Source organism: Anser brachyrhynchus (genome assembly GCF_964034855.1).
Source record: "Anser brachyrhynchus genome assembly, chromosome: 10".
Classification (NCBI taxonomy): Eukaryota; Metazoa; Chordata; class Aves; order Anseriformes; family Anatidae; genus Anser; species Anser brachyrhynchus.
Window position 1 is genome coordinate 191,397 of NC_137705.1, and position 15,635 is coordinate 207,031.

The 15,635-nt window shown below is 35.2% G+C and overlaps 1 protein-coding gene across 6 annotated transcripts in view; it reads left to right on the top strand.

Moving 5' to 3' along the window:
• NR2C2 (nuclear receptor subfamily 2 group C member 2) overlaps positions 1–15,635 on the top strand; it is a 46,615-nt gene that overhangs the window by 21,457 nt on the left and 9,523 nt on the right. For 5 of the 6 annotated variants that reach the window (XM_080605527.1, XM_080605524.1, XM_080605525.1 and 2 more), the window contains 8 exons: positions 1,773–1,920; positions 3,491–3,584; positions 4,003–4,136; positions 5,592–5,769; positions 6,731–6,852; positions 7,353–7,492; positions 11,544–11,681; positions 13,190–13,295. In XM_080605527.1, the coding sequence (XP_080461653.1) occupies positions 1,773–1,920; positions 3,491–3,584; positions 4,003–4,136; positions 5,592–5,769; positions 6,731–6,852; positions 7,353–7,492; positions 11,544–11,681; positions 13,190–13,295 (1,060 nt within the window). The remainder of the gene's footprint in view (positions 1–1,772; positions 1,921–3,490; positions 3,585–4,002; positions 4,137–5,591; positions 5,770–6,730; positions 6,853–7,352; positions 7,493–11,543; positions 11,682–13,189; positions 13,296–15,635) is intronic. The other variant, XM_080605529.1, reaches the window with a different exon arrangement.

Consider the following 15,635-nt stretch of genomic DNA (forward strand, 5'->3'; position numbering starts at 1 on the left):
TCAATATTAGTTTGATCATTTTTGAACAGCATTATATTATGACACATTGTATAAACTGTTATATTTTGAACAATATACTTTTCCTGTTTGTTTGCAGTACTCACTACAGCTTCAGCGCTAGCATCTGAACACCTCTTTCAATGCATTTTCATTACAATTTGTAGTACCCCCTGCTTCTGCAGTCAGAACTTCACAAAGCCTATTATGTTTGTTGGTTTTTTTTCTGTGATAAATTTAAGGTGAATTTAAGGTGAAGCAAATTATTTTTCTACTGTCATCTAGGCAAGATGAGTTCCATCCTCTGAGTTACTATGGAGGCAGAATTTTAAATCTGTAAACAGAGAGATCTTTGTTGTATTTGCACTTTGGATCTCCAAAAGCATAGTTAGGATTCTTGTGCTGTGCACACACTGTGCTGAGTGTAGTGGGTGACACTTGTGCTGGAGAGACTGTTACATTTCTAGAAGGTAAACCTTTCTTAGCTCAGTGTGGCTAGGATTCACGTTCACTAATTTTTCTGGGCACTGGGTCAGGTTTCTAATTAATACTCATGTATCCACCAAGCCAAGAAGATGTATGCACCTACTTACTAATTCTCTAAACTTCCCTGACACTTAGCAATATTAGTAAAAATAGGATCAGGAAATAAATAACTTCCTGGTTATGAGGATACAGAGAAGTGTATCTATGTATTTTAGCGTTACATTCAAAAGGCCTATACAGAATGGTAGAATTTTTTCTGTTTGTTAATAATGTTAATTTTGTAGAGTAGTAACTGCCGTATGATTAATTGGTAAAATGAATAGCACAGAAATATTGTCTCCATTTATATTGTACCTTACATTTGCAAAGTATTGTGAGAATTAGTACAACACTTTAAAAAATTCTTTGTATTATTGCCATATTCTTTTATTAGTTTTATTATCCATATTTTCAGGTGAGAAAAATGTACGCAATTCAAATGTTGTGCCAAACTATAGAGGAGTTCATAAAGTTCAGTGACCTAGATGCCAGATATCATTCTGTAATCTGCTTAATAATAATATTGTGATACTTTAAATATGCACTTTTCACTTCTCTTAAAATAGCAAAATTACTCTTTTACTATTTTTATTAAATGATTCACTGTGCTTGTTTGGCACGTTGGAGACTAAGCCTATTTTCTTCCAGTTTTCGACTTGAAATATTTTAAATTCTGAAAAGGTTAATTTTAGAAAACTGCTTCCTAATTGTCTGGAATGAGTGAATGAATGAGTCAATTGCATATCATGCAGAGACTCCTCACCCAGGGAATTAAGCTGCATCTCTCACATAACGTTACGATTCAGGAGCTAACTTGCCTGTCTTGACTTTTTCTGGGTTCATTCTGAGTTTGTGTTGGTTTTAGTCATCTGGAGTACGACTTAGTCTTGCATTTGAGTACGACTGAATCTTGCATTTAAGTATAGCTTTACCTGTAAAACAAGCATTTTTTTTAAATGTATGTTGCAGAATGTTCTGTCTTTTTAAATACCAGTGAAATAATAAGCTTTGCTTGTAGTTCAGTAAAACTTAAAGCAAATGATCAATCTGTGCCTTCCTTAGTTAATTATACTTGGTCATGGGTATAGTAAAATTGGAACCCAAATTTCTTTAGTCGTCTTATTAAATTTCAGTTTCATGCTGAACTGACATACCACCGTAATGATTTAAACATAAATCCTACTATGAGATTTTTTTTGTAATATTCATATTACTTTCTTTCAAATCTTTGTGTTTCTATCCTTCTGTAGCGGTTCAAAGTGAAAGAAAGCCTTTTGATGTGCAACGTGAAAAACCAACCAACTGTGCAGCTTCCACCGAAAAGATATATATCAGAAAAGACCTACGAAGCCCTTTAATAGCAACTCCAACATTTGTGGCAGATAAAGATGGGGCACGGTGAGTAACTCAATATAAAACAAATCTTGTCTAAGGTTATTTATGCATTGCAGGCAGAACTATTCTGTCTTTTCCCCTGTGCTCTAAAGCATCAGTCAAAAAGAGCTCCGTTTCACAGGCCATTGGTTTCCATTACCAAGATCAACATAGTATGCTCTGCTTCTCATCAAAATTTTTGCCTGAGTACAGCTAGGTGGTTTTCAATTAAGTACTGGCTGTTGCCCAGACAGATCAAAGCACAAGTGGGGCACACGTGATACGTAAATAACAAACATGTAGACCTACTGCATGATAGACTCACGTCAGCACTTTTCTGAAATCAAATCCACCAACAGCAGACTCAGCTTTCCCCCTCCTGAATACTGTAGCAAAAGAGGCTGCAGTGACTGCTGATTCAGATCCCCAAAAAATGGTCTTAACAGTGTCAGCAAAAGAATAGTAGTTTCTTTTTGCTATGTGGAAGATACTCCTAGATGGTTCTCATGCTCTCAGTTTTCTCCATAGGTAATGTGTGTGGAAATGCATGATATTCTATCATATTCATAATAGAGAGAATTTTTCTTTCTGAATAAAATAGAACTCTATTAAAATACCACATTTTGAAAACTATCAGTCCAATTAGTGAATGAATAGATGATAATCACCTAAAGATACTGGATCTCTATATTCAGTTTGTTTGCGTGTATATTCTTTGTTGAACAAGTAAAACTGCAGTTAGGAGGGTTGAGCCACAAATTTCTTTAGTTGTTACAGTGTTTCTTGTTTGCTAATCAGTTTGTTCACAAATACTGCTCATAGACACATTTGCTACCTCAAGATCTCCTTGTGCTGCAGATGCCTTTCCACACTATAAATGATATTATATTCCTTAAGTGTGACTCTATTTATGTAGAGTCACAACGTTAGTGTCAGACCCCTTAAACTATCAGCTCCCAAAGGCCTGAACCAGTCATGCATTACTCATTTGTGTTGGGTTATGCAGATCTGGACTGTTGCAGAAGTAACAAACTTCTTATTACTGACTGCAAAGACTTCCCACTGCCTCCCTTAATTAGATAGAGCAGAGAGAAATTATGTTTGGTCAAAAAGAAGAAAAGGCAGCAGAGATTTTATGCAGAACTTTATTATACAACTATTTTGTAATGTAAAATGTATTTCCTTGACTCAACTTTTTTTTTTACTTAGTGCTGTCCATCTAACTTGGAATGCACAGTTATGCCTTCTGCAACTCTAAGGCATAACTTTAGATCTGCCATTTGGCTTCTGAAGTCGTGAGAAGACAGCAGCTTTCATAAGACGGAATAAACCAGTGTCAAAAGCAAATGAGAGGATATCTCCTTTGGGAAGTTGTCACTGCTTTTGCACAGGAAATGAAAATGTATTCCTGTCTTTCAAGCTACATTTTGGAAGCAGTTTCAGAAAGGCTAAAATTCTGATGAAAAAATTCTGAGCTTCATTAAATTGTAAATTTAAAAATTGGTAATCCTTTTACTCTGACATGGGTTATTATATACTTTTCTGATTAATACAAAGCACTATTAACTGTCAGGTGCCTTATGGTCTTCAACAGGTCAGCAGGTCTTCTTGATCCAGGAATGCTTGTGAATATTCAGCAGCCTTTGATCAGGGATGATGGTACAGTCCTCCTAGCTGCTGACTCCAAGGTATGAATGCTTTCAGTTAAGTTCTGAACATAATCTACACATATAGATTGTTTTAGCTATGTACATAGATGCCAAGCATTCTTGATCTTGAGAGGATAAGGTTGGGGTGAGTCTGAAGATCTGTAGGAATGCAGGTAATAAGCTGATCAACAGGGATGTGATTTCTTTTCACAGGCATATTTATGCCATAGCTATTCCCCACATGATGTGCCAGAAGGGGTTAGGATTGATGATCACAGTAGGGTTTAAAGATGATTGTGAATCAGATGTGATCCATTGTTCTTCCTGTAGGTGTTTCAGGGAAAGCAAAGGAAAAGTACATTAGGGAAGAAGAACACAAAGATTAAGAATGGGGGAAAAGATGTGTATCATATATCACTTATAATTCTTATCCACTAATACGGTTCTTCTTATTTAGGCTGAGACAAGCCAGGGTGCTTTAGGAACACTAGCAAATGTTGTAACATCTCTTGCTAACCTCAGTGAGTCACTAAATAATGGAGATACTTCTGAAATTCAACAAGAAGAGCAATCTGCAAGTGAGATTACACGGTATGCATTTGTATTTGCATCTTATTTAGCAGTTTGTATTCTGTATTGTGCACTCTTACACTCATTCATCCATATAATTTGGTGTTGTGACATCAAATGCAGTAGAGATTGCCCAGTACTTTGAAATGCAAAGCCAATTATTGGAAATCCAAGCTTGGCTGTTGTCCTCAGCCTGTAGTCCTCTTGGGAAGAACTATATCTTGTGTTATAAGTGTAGTTATGATATGGCTAGACCAGATTTCATGATAAGAAAAGTAATCATAGAATCATCTGCTTTGGAAAAGACCACCAAGATCATGAAGTCCAGTCATCAACCAGGCCTACTGAGTCCCATCACTAAACCATGTCCCCCAGTGACATGTTCATGCATCTCTTAAATATCTCTCCAGGGACAGGGACTCCCCAACTTATGTGGGTAGCCTTTTCCAATGCTTGAATAAATGCCTAGTTTGTAAACTTGACTGACTCTGAGAATAGTAATACTTTGGTACTGCAGTATTTAATAGGCTTGTTATATGGAAGTTTTTCCTGTGAAGTGTTCACTGCCCTTAGATCTACTCCTTGAGAGTCTGTATTACTGTTGCATTCTCTGTGTCATTGTGCTGCCAAAATACCTTTTGGTAATGTAGGAAAAATGTTGTAAAACTAATCTTAGTAAACATCTTGTTTAATGTTTAGAAGGAATTTGAAGACTGTTACCTTTATTAGTGATGAAAACCAACACAGAATCTTAAAGTTTCCAGCAAGGCTTGAGATTTTTAGGAACAGGGTGATGGTGTTTGTGTTTTTGTGTTGTTTGTTTGTTTGTTTTGTTGGGGGGGTTGTTTGCTTGTTTTATTTGTTTTTTGAAGGAAAACATACATTGGTCTTATAGTGAAATATGAAAAATACTGGGCCTCAAAACTGTCCAGTGTCTCTCAGGTAGATTTTTAAGAGGCGTTTAACTGTTTAATCAAGTCCATATCTTGTCTTAAGGGGAAGGAAATTAAGGCATGCTGTTTAGAAGGAGATCACGGTGTTCTCTGTTGTTCCAAAAAATGGATTAGTAACAATAGGGACTGCAGGGTGTTCTCCAGAGTGCACCTGGGCTTTGTGAGGTTTCACATAAGCTATTATAAATTTCCAAGGTGAGAAGAAGCAGGTAGTGAACAGTAAGTGGAAGAGTCCCATTTACTAGTACAAATACTAGTATAAGACAATTAAAACAGGATTTATAGTAGTAAAAAGTTCCCCCCTTACATGGAAAGCCTTTTATCAGCTATATGTGGGCAGTCCCTGTATAATGTCCAAGCAGTACAAAGGAACCACGTTGTAATGAAAAATCTGGCTTGGTGTCTTCGTGGTTCCTGCTTATACTGAGTGGAAATGCTTCACAGTGTTTTATATGATGAGTACTCTGAAATTTTTAAAGGTGTAAGGAAGTACTCTTTCACTGTCGGTTATTTCTTTTTGCAGGGCATTTGATACTTTGGCTAAAGCACTTAATACCACAGATGGTACAGCCGCTCATAACTTGGCAGATGGGATGGATCCTACAGGAGGAGGGAATATTCATGTAATCAGTAGAGATCAGTCAACACCAATTATTGAAGTGGAAGGACCCCTACTTACAGATACACATGTCACATTTAAGGTATATGAGTCTTGAAATGTCTTACTAAACAAGCTGACATAAAAGATATAACCCAAAATGAGTTTACCATGTCTTCTTTATATTAGCAAAATTAAATATAACAATCTAGAACACCTGGTGTTAGCATCTAATGCAGTTTTCACTCTTGCAAGCTCTATCTGAAGTGTATAGATACTATTTCATAAGACTCTTTGATAGACATCAGGATGCTTTAAAATTTATTTCACTTTCCAGTGCCATTGATGGTCACTTTCCGTATCATCTATATAGTATCATGTCTTGCTTAGTTCATTTATAATTCTAGGGAATGTCGAACTTTCCTCTAAAAGGCTTTTTCATATTAAGAGAGGTTACAGGGCCTTCCTGGTTTGCTTCAATTACACAACTCAAACAAGAACATGTTGATGAAAATTTTGAGATAAATAATGAGGGTGTTCATCTTGCTGGTATTACATTGCACTGTTTAAAGAAATAAAAAGTTTGAAATAGCAATACTTAATGTAGTTGAATGATAATCATAATCATAACCTGCTTATTCCCATTAATGGTGTTTTGTGATTGTAGATTCCTACTGTATGATTTTCCCATTTTAGAGTTTTGTTTTACTTCTTTTAGAAGACGAGACGTTTTAGAAGATAGTTTCGTAGTACTGTGGTGCTAGTCAACATTCCACCAAACAATTAAATGTATAGATTTAACTGTTATTACATGAAAATTAAAATGTTTCAAAAAGAAACATTTGAGCTCTTTCCCACATTATTTCTAATCTTGTTTTCTATCCTTGTTTTGCACTCCTTGCAGTAGTAATGGGTTGTTTAGTAAAGTTTTACTTTGACAATTTCTTGTTATGCGGTTACATTATGACAGACAATGAGAGTGGGTTGAATGTTTTCACTGGTTATTTCAGTGATAATAAAAATTATTTTATGCCCTAACTGTACATACTTTTATTTTTTTGCAGCTGACAATGCCCAGTCCAATGCCAGAGTACCTTAATGTACACTACATCTGTGAGTCAGCGTCACGACTACTTTTCCTGTCTATGCACTGGGCTAGATCCATACCTGCATTTCAAGCACTTGGGTAAATGGATGTTATACTGTTGCACAGTCTGCTTTCCAATTAATGAAAGCACTGATCTCAACACTTTTCAATTTTTAAACGACTAAATTTGTTTAATTTTTAATGAATTCTTTAAAATGTGTGAAGGCTGTGCAATATTCTTTTTTGAAGAATAAAATAAAATATTGCCATCTTTGCCAAGATGATAACTACCATATCTGATGTTACTACTGTTATGGAAGCTAAAGCTGAATCCAAAGCCAGCATTTAATTGGTAGAAATATATCTTGTTAAAGAACTGATGAGCACCATTTTACAGATAACCTGAAATGGTTTCATGTAGTTGGTCTATTCTTGCTTTTTGGAATACTTGTCATATGCTGATATATGCCTTTTAATGGAGTGGTTTGGAGTATGTTAATCTTTATTGCTAATTGTTATAATCAACATAACTGTATGTAGGATAATACCAACCTAATATGAAGACTAGCTAACATTGTTTGATTTTGTGTTGTTTATAGGCAGGATTGTAATACGAGCCTTGTGCGTGCCTGCTGGAATGAGCTGTTTACCTTAGGCCTGGCACAGTGTGCACAGGTGATGAGTCTGTCTACTATCCTAGCAGCTATTGTTAACCATCTCCAGAACAGCATACAGGAAGGTACGTATTCAGTGTGTTGTTTTTATACATACTCAGTACAGGGTTACAAACTGGAATTTGAATAACATTTCTCACAAGGTGTTTTCTAGTTGATAGCAGAACTGTTCTCCAGGATCCAGGGAAAGAAGAAACCTTCTCTTGCATGATTACATTTCCTCTGATGATCTGTTGCACTGTGACCTCACAGAGATTTCTCTGTGAGATAGAGGTGTCCTTAGAAGAAATGTGGATATGTCTGGAGGATATAAAGCCTTTTTCTCCTCCCCTCTTCTAGATATGACTAGCAGTATAGAGAAAGACAAGTATATCCTAAAACTATAGTTTGTTCACAGAGCTTTCCTCCCATCTAGATGTAAATATTTTTTTTCTCTTAGAATAATCATGCCTTCTCCTGAATCACAACTGAGCTTTATTCCTTCCAGAGTTTTTCATCTCTCTACAGTGTAAAACTGTAGCATTTGCCAAGTATCACAAGTGTATTCTTACAAGTGTAACCATTTTGTTGTATACTACTATAATACAGTAATGATTACTGTATTTTGAAGTACCCTTTGAAGCATTAAACAACCTATTTTCTTGACGCTTTCATGAAGATTTGTGTAATTCTAGTTTTGAGTTCAGTGTTGGCCTGTGATAATGATGACTATATCTAGAATGAAGGATAATCTGTTACAGCTGCTTTCCTTTTTTCTTTCCTTTTCTTTAAGGATGCTCCCTATCAGAGCTGATTAGCTTGAGAATAACTTTTCACTTTTAATAAGATAAAACCCCACAATACTAGCAGCTTTAAACTCTGCAAATATAGTGTATTTTTAATTGCAGAAGGAGAACAGCAGAATATATATGCAATGGCCAAATGATAGAAAATTGTATAATTTATGCAGGTAGCCATTTTTTTCTTACCAGAATGTTGTGGTTTAAACCGGCTGGCAGCTAAACACCACACAGCCATTCGCTCACCCTCCCCCCTCCCTCTCTGGGATGGGGGAGAGAAACGGGAAAGTGAAGCCTGTGAGTTGAGATAAAGACAGTTTATTAAGACAGGAAAATAATAATAACAATAATAATAATGATAATAATAATGATAATAGTATTAATAATAATAATGTGTACGAAACAAGTGATGCACAACGCAATTGCTCACCACCTGTTGACCGATGCCCAGCCTATCCCCGAGCAGCCAGCCCCCCCCACCCCGGCCAGCCCCTATATATTGTTTAGCATGACATCAGATGGTATGGAATACACCTTTGGCCAGTTTGGGTCAGCTGTCCTGGGTCTATCCCCTCCCAGCTCCTGCTGCACCCCCAGCCTGCTCGCTGGCAGGACAGAGCGAGAAGCTGAAAAGTCCTTGGCTTGGTGTAAGCACTGCTCTGCGACAATTAAAACATCAGCATGTTATCAGCGATCTTCTCATCTTAATCCAAAACATAGCACCCTACCAGCTACTAGGAGGAAAATTAACTCTGTCCTAACTGAAACCAAGACACAGAAGAAAAGGACTAAGATAAAAAGCATGCTTATATCTACATAAAAATGAACTACCACAGAAATTTGAAAATAAAATATTTTTCCAAGAGGAATATCGGAAATAGATGGTAATCCTCCTTTTTTACTTCTGTAAAATTGTAAATTCTTTTGGGGAAGAAACTCCTACAAGCACAAAGAGCCTGTTAATATACTGTAACTGATGTGGCACTGCTTTTTATACCTAGGTGAATGCAGCAAATAGGAATCAAGCAATCCAAAACAGCCCAGGATTCTGCAGGTGATGGAGGAGCTAGGTCGCAGATTTGATACGTCTCACAGAACAGTCATTTCCTTTGCCCTTCTCAAATTACAGAAGCATAGGGAAGCTGGAAAATGTAGTTGCAAGTATAGAATACTTCCCTGAAGGTTTTTCCCTAACTTTAAACTTTCACACTGCAAAGCACATTCTGTGTCACCTACTATTGCTAAATCATATGTGCAGTGTAGACATGAGTAGCCCATATTAAATAATTATTTCCAATAGCAATATTAAATGATATAATTACATGAAATCCAGTTTCAATTTAAATGTGAGTTAAAAGTAGTTATGGAATACTGTTTGGTACCAGTTTGACAATTTTTGTGATTTGGTTACTGTGCATACAGTGAGAACTGGAACAGACTTACTGAATAGAGTGAAACTTGCGTGTAAAACTATAAAATGCACAAAAGTAGATAGATGATATGAAAAATACCTTGAATCTCCTTCAGTCCTAGTAAAGTACATTTGCTTTAATCTACTTTTGTTAGCTTTATTATGGTAAAATTGGACAGAGGTTTGATTTTTAAATGGATAGTATCCTTTCATGAATGTTTTTACTTTTTTATAATTTGATAAAGCTTGGACAGCCCTCAAAATAAAACAAATTGACATTCCTTCACAGAAAGAGGAGCAAGAGTTTAAAAGCCCAACAGGGAAATGTGCATATTATGTGTTCTACAAAGAGTTAAGCTTTTAATTACATCTGTCTCAGAATAAGTATGTCAGTTCCACATACACTCCAGGTGATCAGTTTGTGGAGGAGTAAGTGGTAGGGCTGTTACACTCTTAAGCTGGTCTCACTTCTGTTCCTATGGCTTAAACCTATCCTTTCAGTCATACAGTGTTATCTGGGACTGGACAAAAAGAGAGGATGAGACTACATTTGTTTTATTCAATGCTATTCTGTAAAGTTAGGTTACATTTATACTACACCTTCAAAACTCAAAGTGATGAAATTTCAGAACTTTGTCTAAGAAGTATGTGAGTGATGAGGTTGCTTGAAAACTGTGAAATTCAAATTTAACTTTTTGCATGTATTTCTGCACCGTTGTTTCTCATATAACGCTGAGATATTATATAATGTGTATCTTCATCCATCTTGAGTAACAAAAAATCAGTATTACAGTTTATGTATTGTAGAAGATTAGATTATACTTTCATATTTGAAGACATTATGCAAAAAAATGTTTAATTTCTTCTTTTGTTCTGCTCAATTTTCTATGTAGTTGCATAAAATATGTAAAAGTAGTCATAAATGACATAAAAGATCCAGGTTAACACACATGGATCTAAACAATCATATACACTATTATCTGTTCAGACAAAGGTAAAATATTATGAAGTTATAAAGATACAGTGTAGTAGCACTGAAGATTGTGAATGGAATCAATTTATTCTAACGTATTTCTGGAGGGGAAAAAAATTGCCTCTTATGAATTGACTTCTCCACGAAGCTTAATAATGGTAATTATATATTCAGAGATTTGTTTTAATATAATCTTTAAGGCTTTCATTCTTTGACCAGTTTACAGATGTGCAGTCAGAGAAGTTTACTAAATTTCACTGAATTAGTTACCTTTATTTACCAAATTAGAAAGCTCTCCTTCCCTAGCTCAGCAACCAATGCCACTCAATTTTAGCTTATCCATAAATATTTTCTAAATTAATGTTTTAAGAACATGAAACCAACATAAGAAACATGTTTCAAAAGATAGAAGAATCTGTGTACGTGTATTTGAATGAATTTGCCCCTTCAGAAGAAAAGAAGACTATGTACCTCTGTGAATTAAAAGTTTACTTCTAAAGTACAAACAGAAAAAGAAGTATCACTGTCATCACTGATCTTGCATTCTGGAAGAGCTAACTCAATACTGTTTGAAGTTAAAATTAGGATTGCATGATAGCATTTGTTTTGTAATTTTTTTCATTCCCAGAATCACGATCTATTTTGTAGAATAATTCAAACTGTAATTTGAGAGTCTCTTGCAGTACATCATTGGAATAGGATTGGTGTCACGGATTATGCTATTCAAGCAAAATTATGCTAAAGAGTTGTTGTTTGCTAGCCCTCTGATTTGGCTTTAGAAGTCTTCACTTCTGTAATCATTCAGACCATCCTTACATGTTAAGTGGTTTTTAAAATACCAAATGAGACAAGATACTTTGAAATGTTACTTTACTTTTTTTGTAAAAGGATGTTGGTTAAGATATTGGATGTACTTGAGCTCGCATGAAATAATAAGCAATATCTTTTTGTAGATAAGCTTTCTGGAGACAGAATAAAGCAAGTCATGGAACACATCTGGAAACTTCAGGAGTTCTGTAACAGCATGGCCAAGATTGATATTGATGGATATGAATATGCATACCTTAAAGCTATAGTCCTCTTTAGCCCTGGTAAGGAATTTCATAACAAACTATTTTTAAATAAACATTCATAAGTTACCATTTTAGTAATTATTTATAAGACTAATGACTTGAGATGAGGCTGTTCTATTAAGTTGTAGATAAAATGAGTATTCAATAATAATTTATCACAAACAATGTGTTTTAAAAATAACTTTGGAGCAACAAATTCATATTATTTACACCTCCAGTCTCTCAGGTATTTCTTGTTAACCTACCTTAGGAGACTAGACGGTCAATTATCTTCAGCTGGGGGTCCAATATTAAGAAGTTATCAGGCAATATTAAAATGGTAGGAAGGATTAGAGGAAGTACATTCTCAAAGCGACAAAAAGAAGTTGACTCCAGTGTTAATATTTTTATGACACTCATAAGGGGAATACGTGAAATATAAGCAGAAACACCACTGTATTTTATGTGGAGTTTCTGCAAAATCTCCAAAACTAAATGTAAACAGGCGGTCTTCCATTTGTTGCAAAAAATGATAGCAGACAACTAAAGCATGATCTACAGTGTTTATGATACGAGGATTTCCTTAAGGAAGACACTTGAGATTTTCTGGAATGATAAGGTAAGGACATCAAAAAATGGGAAGTAGTAGTCTCTTCAGCAAAAGCGTAGAGATGTTTCTTAAATTTAAAAATTGCTTAAACTTAAAACTGCTGACAGGCTGATTGAAAGGGGAGGACTTGCTCTGAAATGTAAATTATTTGCTACATTCAAAGTGGTAAGCATCTCTGAATTAAAGTAAAATACCAAGAAAAGGAATAACTTATCAGGTTTTTTTTTTTTTTTTTTTTTTTTTTTTTGCATTGATATTATTTTTCTCTTTGTAATAAAATTTGCATTTAATTGGAAGATACTAGTGTCCTGAAATACGCTTTTGGAAATTTTCTGCAGATTCTATTATTAGGGTTAAGTTTATTAGGATTTTAATGCAAGTCTGAGGAGCAGTGAATTTTCCATACTCAAGATATCTCTGTCCCATTTCAAGGGAAGAGCACTTTGAACACAACACTGAAGATATTTGGGTATAGTCAGATGTGTGGTATTTTCAGTTTTTCTGATCATGTCACTGTCTTTGAGGAGCAGAGCCAGGAGGAATTAAAGCATAAGACAGACTTAGGAAGGTCAAGAAGTTGATTTGTCAAGGAAAAAACTAGATATTGCTCAATAGTTGGTTGAAATTACAGAGGAAAACACATTTGAAAAAGCAGGGTTAGAAACACAAACTGTTATAGGCATTGCCTGGTATACACCTACAGGATTAATTTTTCTGATTTCTTCTGGATATAGCCAGCTATGGAGAGAAAATTGAGTATGCCAGTTCTGAAGCCAGGAAGCAAATACTCAATTAAATGTTCCATTTTTTTACAGCTAATATGTTAAATATCACAATACAATATTTAAACGAAATTAAATGTAAGAATGTTGTAAGTACATAAATTTTGCAATGTATAGGGAAACAATCAACATACAGAAATGCTTTGTTTCTTTAGATCACCCTGGTCTGACCAGTTCAACCCAAATAGAAAAATTCCAGGAGAAAGCACAGATGGAATTGCAGGACTATGTCCAAAAAACTTATCCAGAAGATACGTATAGGTACTTGTTTTCTATAATACCCAAAATAATGTTGTGAGCTGAAGCTGGCAAAAATACAAAATAGCATCATGATATATTATTTCCTTTTTTACATCTGGTGTTGGTTTTTTGACTATTGAGGTGAAAGAACCAGAATCTTGTTGATAAAAGCAGCAGGTTTGTTGAAAGATAAGAATCAAGAATAGCTGTCTGGCTTCTTCCACTTAAATTTAACAGTATATTCTCCTATTTTTAGTGTTTGGAATCATAGAATGGTTTGGATTAGAAGGGACGTTAAAGATCATCTCTTTCCAGCCCCTCATAACACCTTCCATCAGAAAAGGTTGCCCAAAGCCCCCATCCAGCCTGACCTTGAACACTTCCAGGGATGGGACATCCACAACTTCTTAAGTAACCTGTTTTAGTGCCTCACCCCACCCTCTTAGTAAAGAATTTCTTCCTTATACCTAATCTAAACATACCTGTTTTTTACTTCAAAATCATTACCCCTTTTCCCGGTTGGGTTGGGTTTGGTGGTGTGTTTGTTTTTTTTTTTTTTTTTTGAGGGAGAGTTTCATTGCCATGTTTAGAAAAGTAGACAGACTTACTGTCTGTATTAGAAGTCTCAAGAATAGCTTCTTTAACTCAGACTTCTTTCTTTTCAAGTTAGTTCAAGAAGCTTTGAGATAATAATATGGTTAAAGGATGATGATAACCTTTTTCAAGTCACATGTGCAGAAAAGTATTAAAATTATCAGTTTAGAGACCTTGAAGCACTAAGGATTACATATGAGGACCAGTTCTCTATTCTTAACCAACTCTTAAGCTTCTGTTGTAGGAAATTTTCACTTCCTACTTAGTTTCTCTCTCTTTTTTTTTTTTGTTAAATTTCCAGGAACTTCATTTTGAGAGTACATAATTTGTTTTGTCAGCTCTTAACTGTTCCTGTGTATTACTTGCTGGAAATAATTAACTTCCAATCATCTCGATCGAAACTGTGCTATTTTTAAATTTCACCAACGTAATCATTCTCTGCACTACAAAGGAAATTCTACCTTCTGTCTAGTAATCTATCCTAGAACTTACTTTCTTTTACTGTGAAAGCTATCTCCTTGTAAAGAAGCATGCAAACCTTTACATTTAAGCAAGGTGTGAGGGTTGTGTTAACATTTAAAAAAAAAAAAAAAAAAAAAAGCCTCTGAAAGAGAGATTCTCCCATCTTAGAAACAGGTCTCTGCACTGATCCTATAGAGTTAACACTGTGGGACATCAGTATTCCCAGTCAGGTGCAATGGAGATAGGAATTCTGCTTTGGAAATATCCTTAGATCCCACATTGCTCTTCTATTTCCATATACAGCTTAATTACTCTGATTTTTGTGCAAAAGAGGTGGACTTCTGCAGTAAGAAAAAATACAGTCATGCTTCCCAAATACTGTTCTGTATTTTAATTTATATTGTTTATACCCCCATGCTCATCCTTGGATAAATTTAGAGTACAAATCTGATTTTTCTGAGCAAGTGAATGCTGGCACAAATTGAGATAGAAGCACAAGTGTTATAATTTTCACGGAATAGCAGCATGTCTTCACTCTTTTTGAAAATTTTCCCTGAAGTTTACAAGATCTGATATATTAGCAGAACGGTCTTTATATTTTTTTCTCCATAGATATTCAAGCATTTTCTAAAGGCCCGTGTTCAGTGCTGCCTAAGTTTTGTTATTCCATGCCTCCAGCTGCGGGAATTTATTTTGGCAATTGTGATGTATATCTGCAATACAAACACAACAGATATGCTTCCAACGTTGTTCTAAATTTAAAACTGCATTGAAAGTCCAGAAGTGCAATATGATCACTTCATTATATTGGATGTCTGTTAACATCCTAATATACAAAAAAGCACAACACTTGGAAGTATGTATAAGTAACAGCAGATTCCTCCAAATTCACTTTCTCATCAGACACAGATCCTCTAATTTCTTTTTATAAAAACAGAGCCCCATCCTTACTATCTGGCTTCTCATTAAGTTGCTAGGTAACTGAGGAACATACTGTTTATGGCTTCAATTTTAATTGAGCATTTTACTCTTAAAATTGTAGAAATGTCAGTGTGTTAGTCATTATGAATATTACTTGTTTTAACATTGTCCTGAACTCTGAAGTGTTTCCAGAGTTGGGAATTTCAGAAGCAGACCGGGAGACTGATGTTTGTACATACATGTTATATCTACAAAGGGCATTGATACGTTAATACATCATTTTCACTGGAGAAACCTCGGAGGACAGAAGCTTTTTCATTTCACTTGCAGGATAGAAAAGTAATAATTCTTTATATGGTAGCCTCTTTACTCCCATTCATGAAT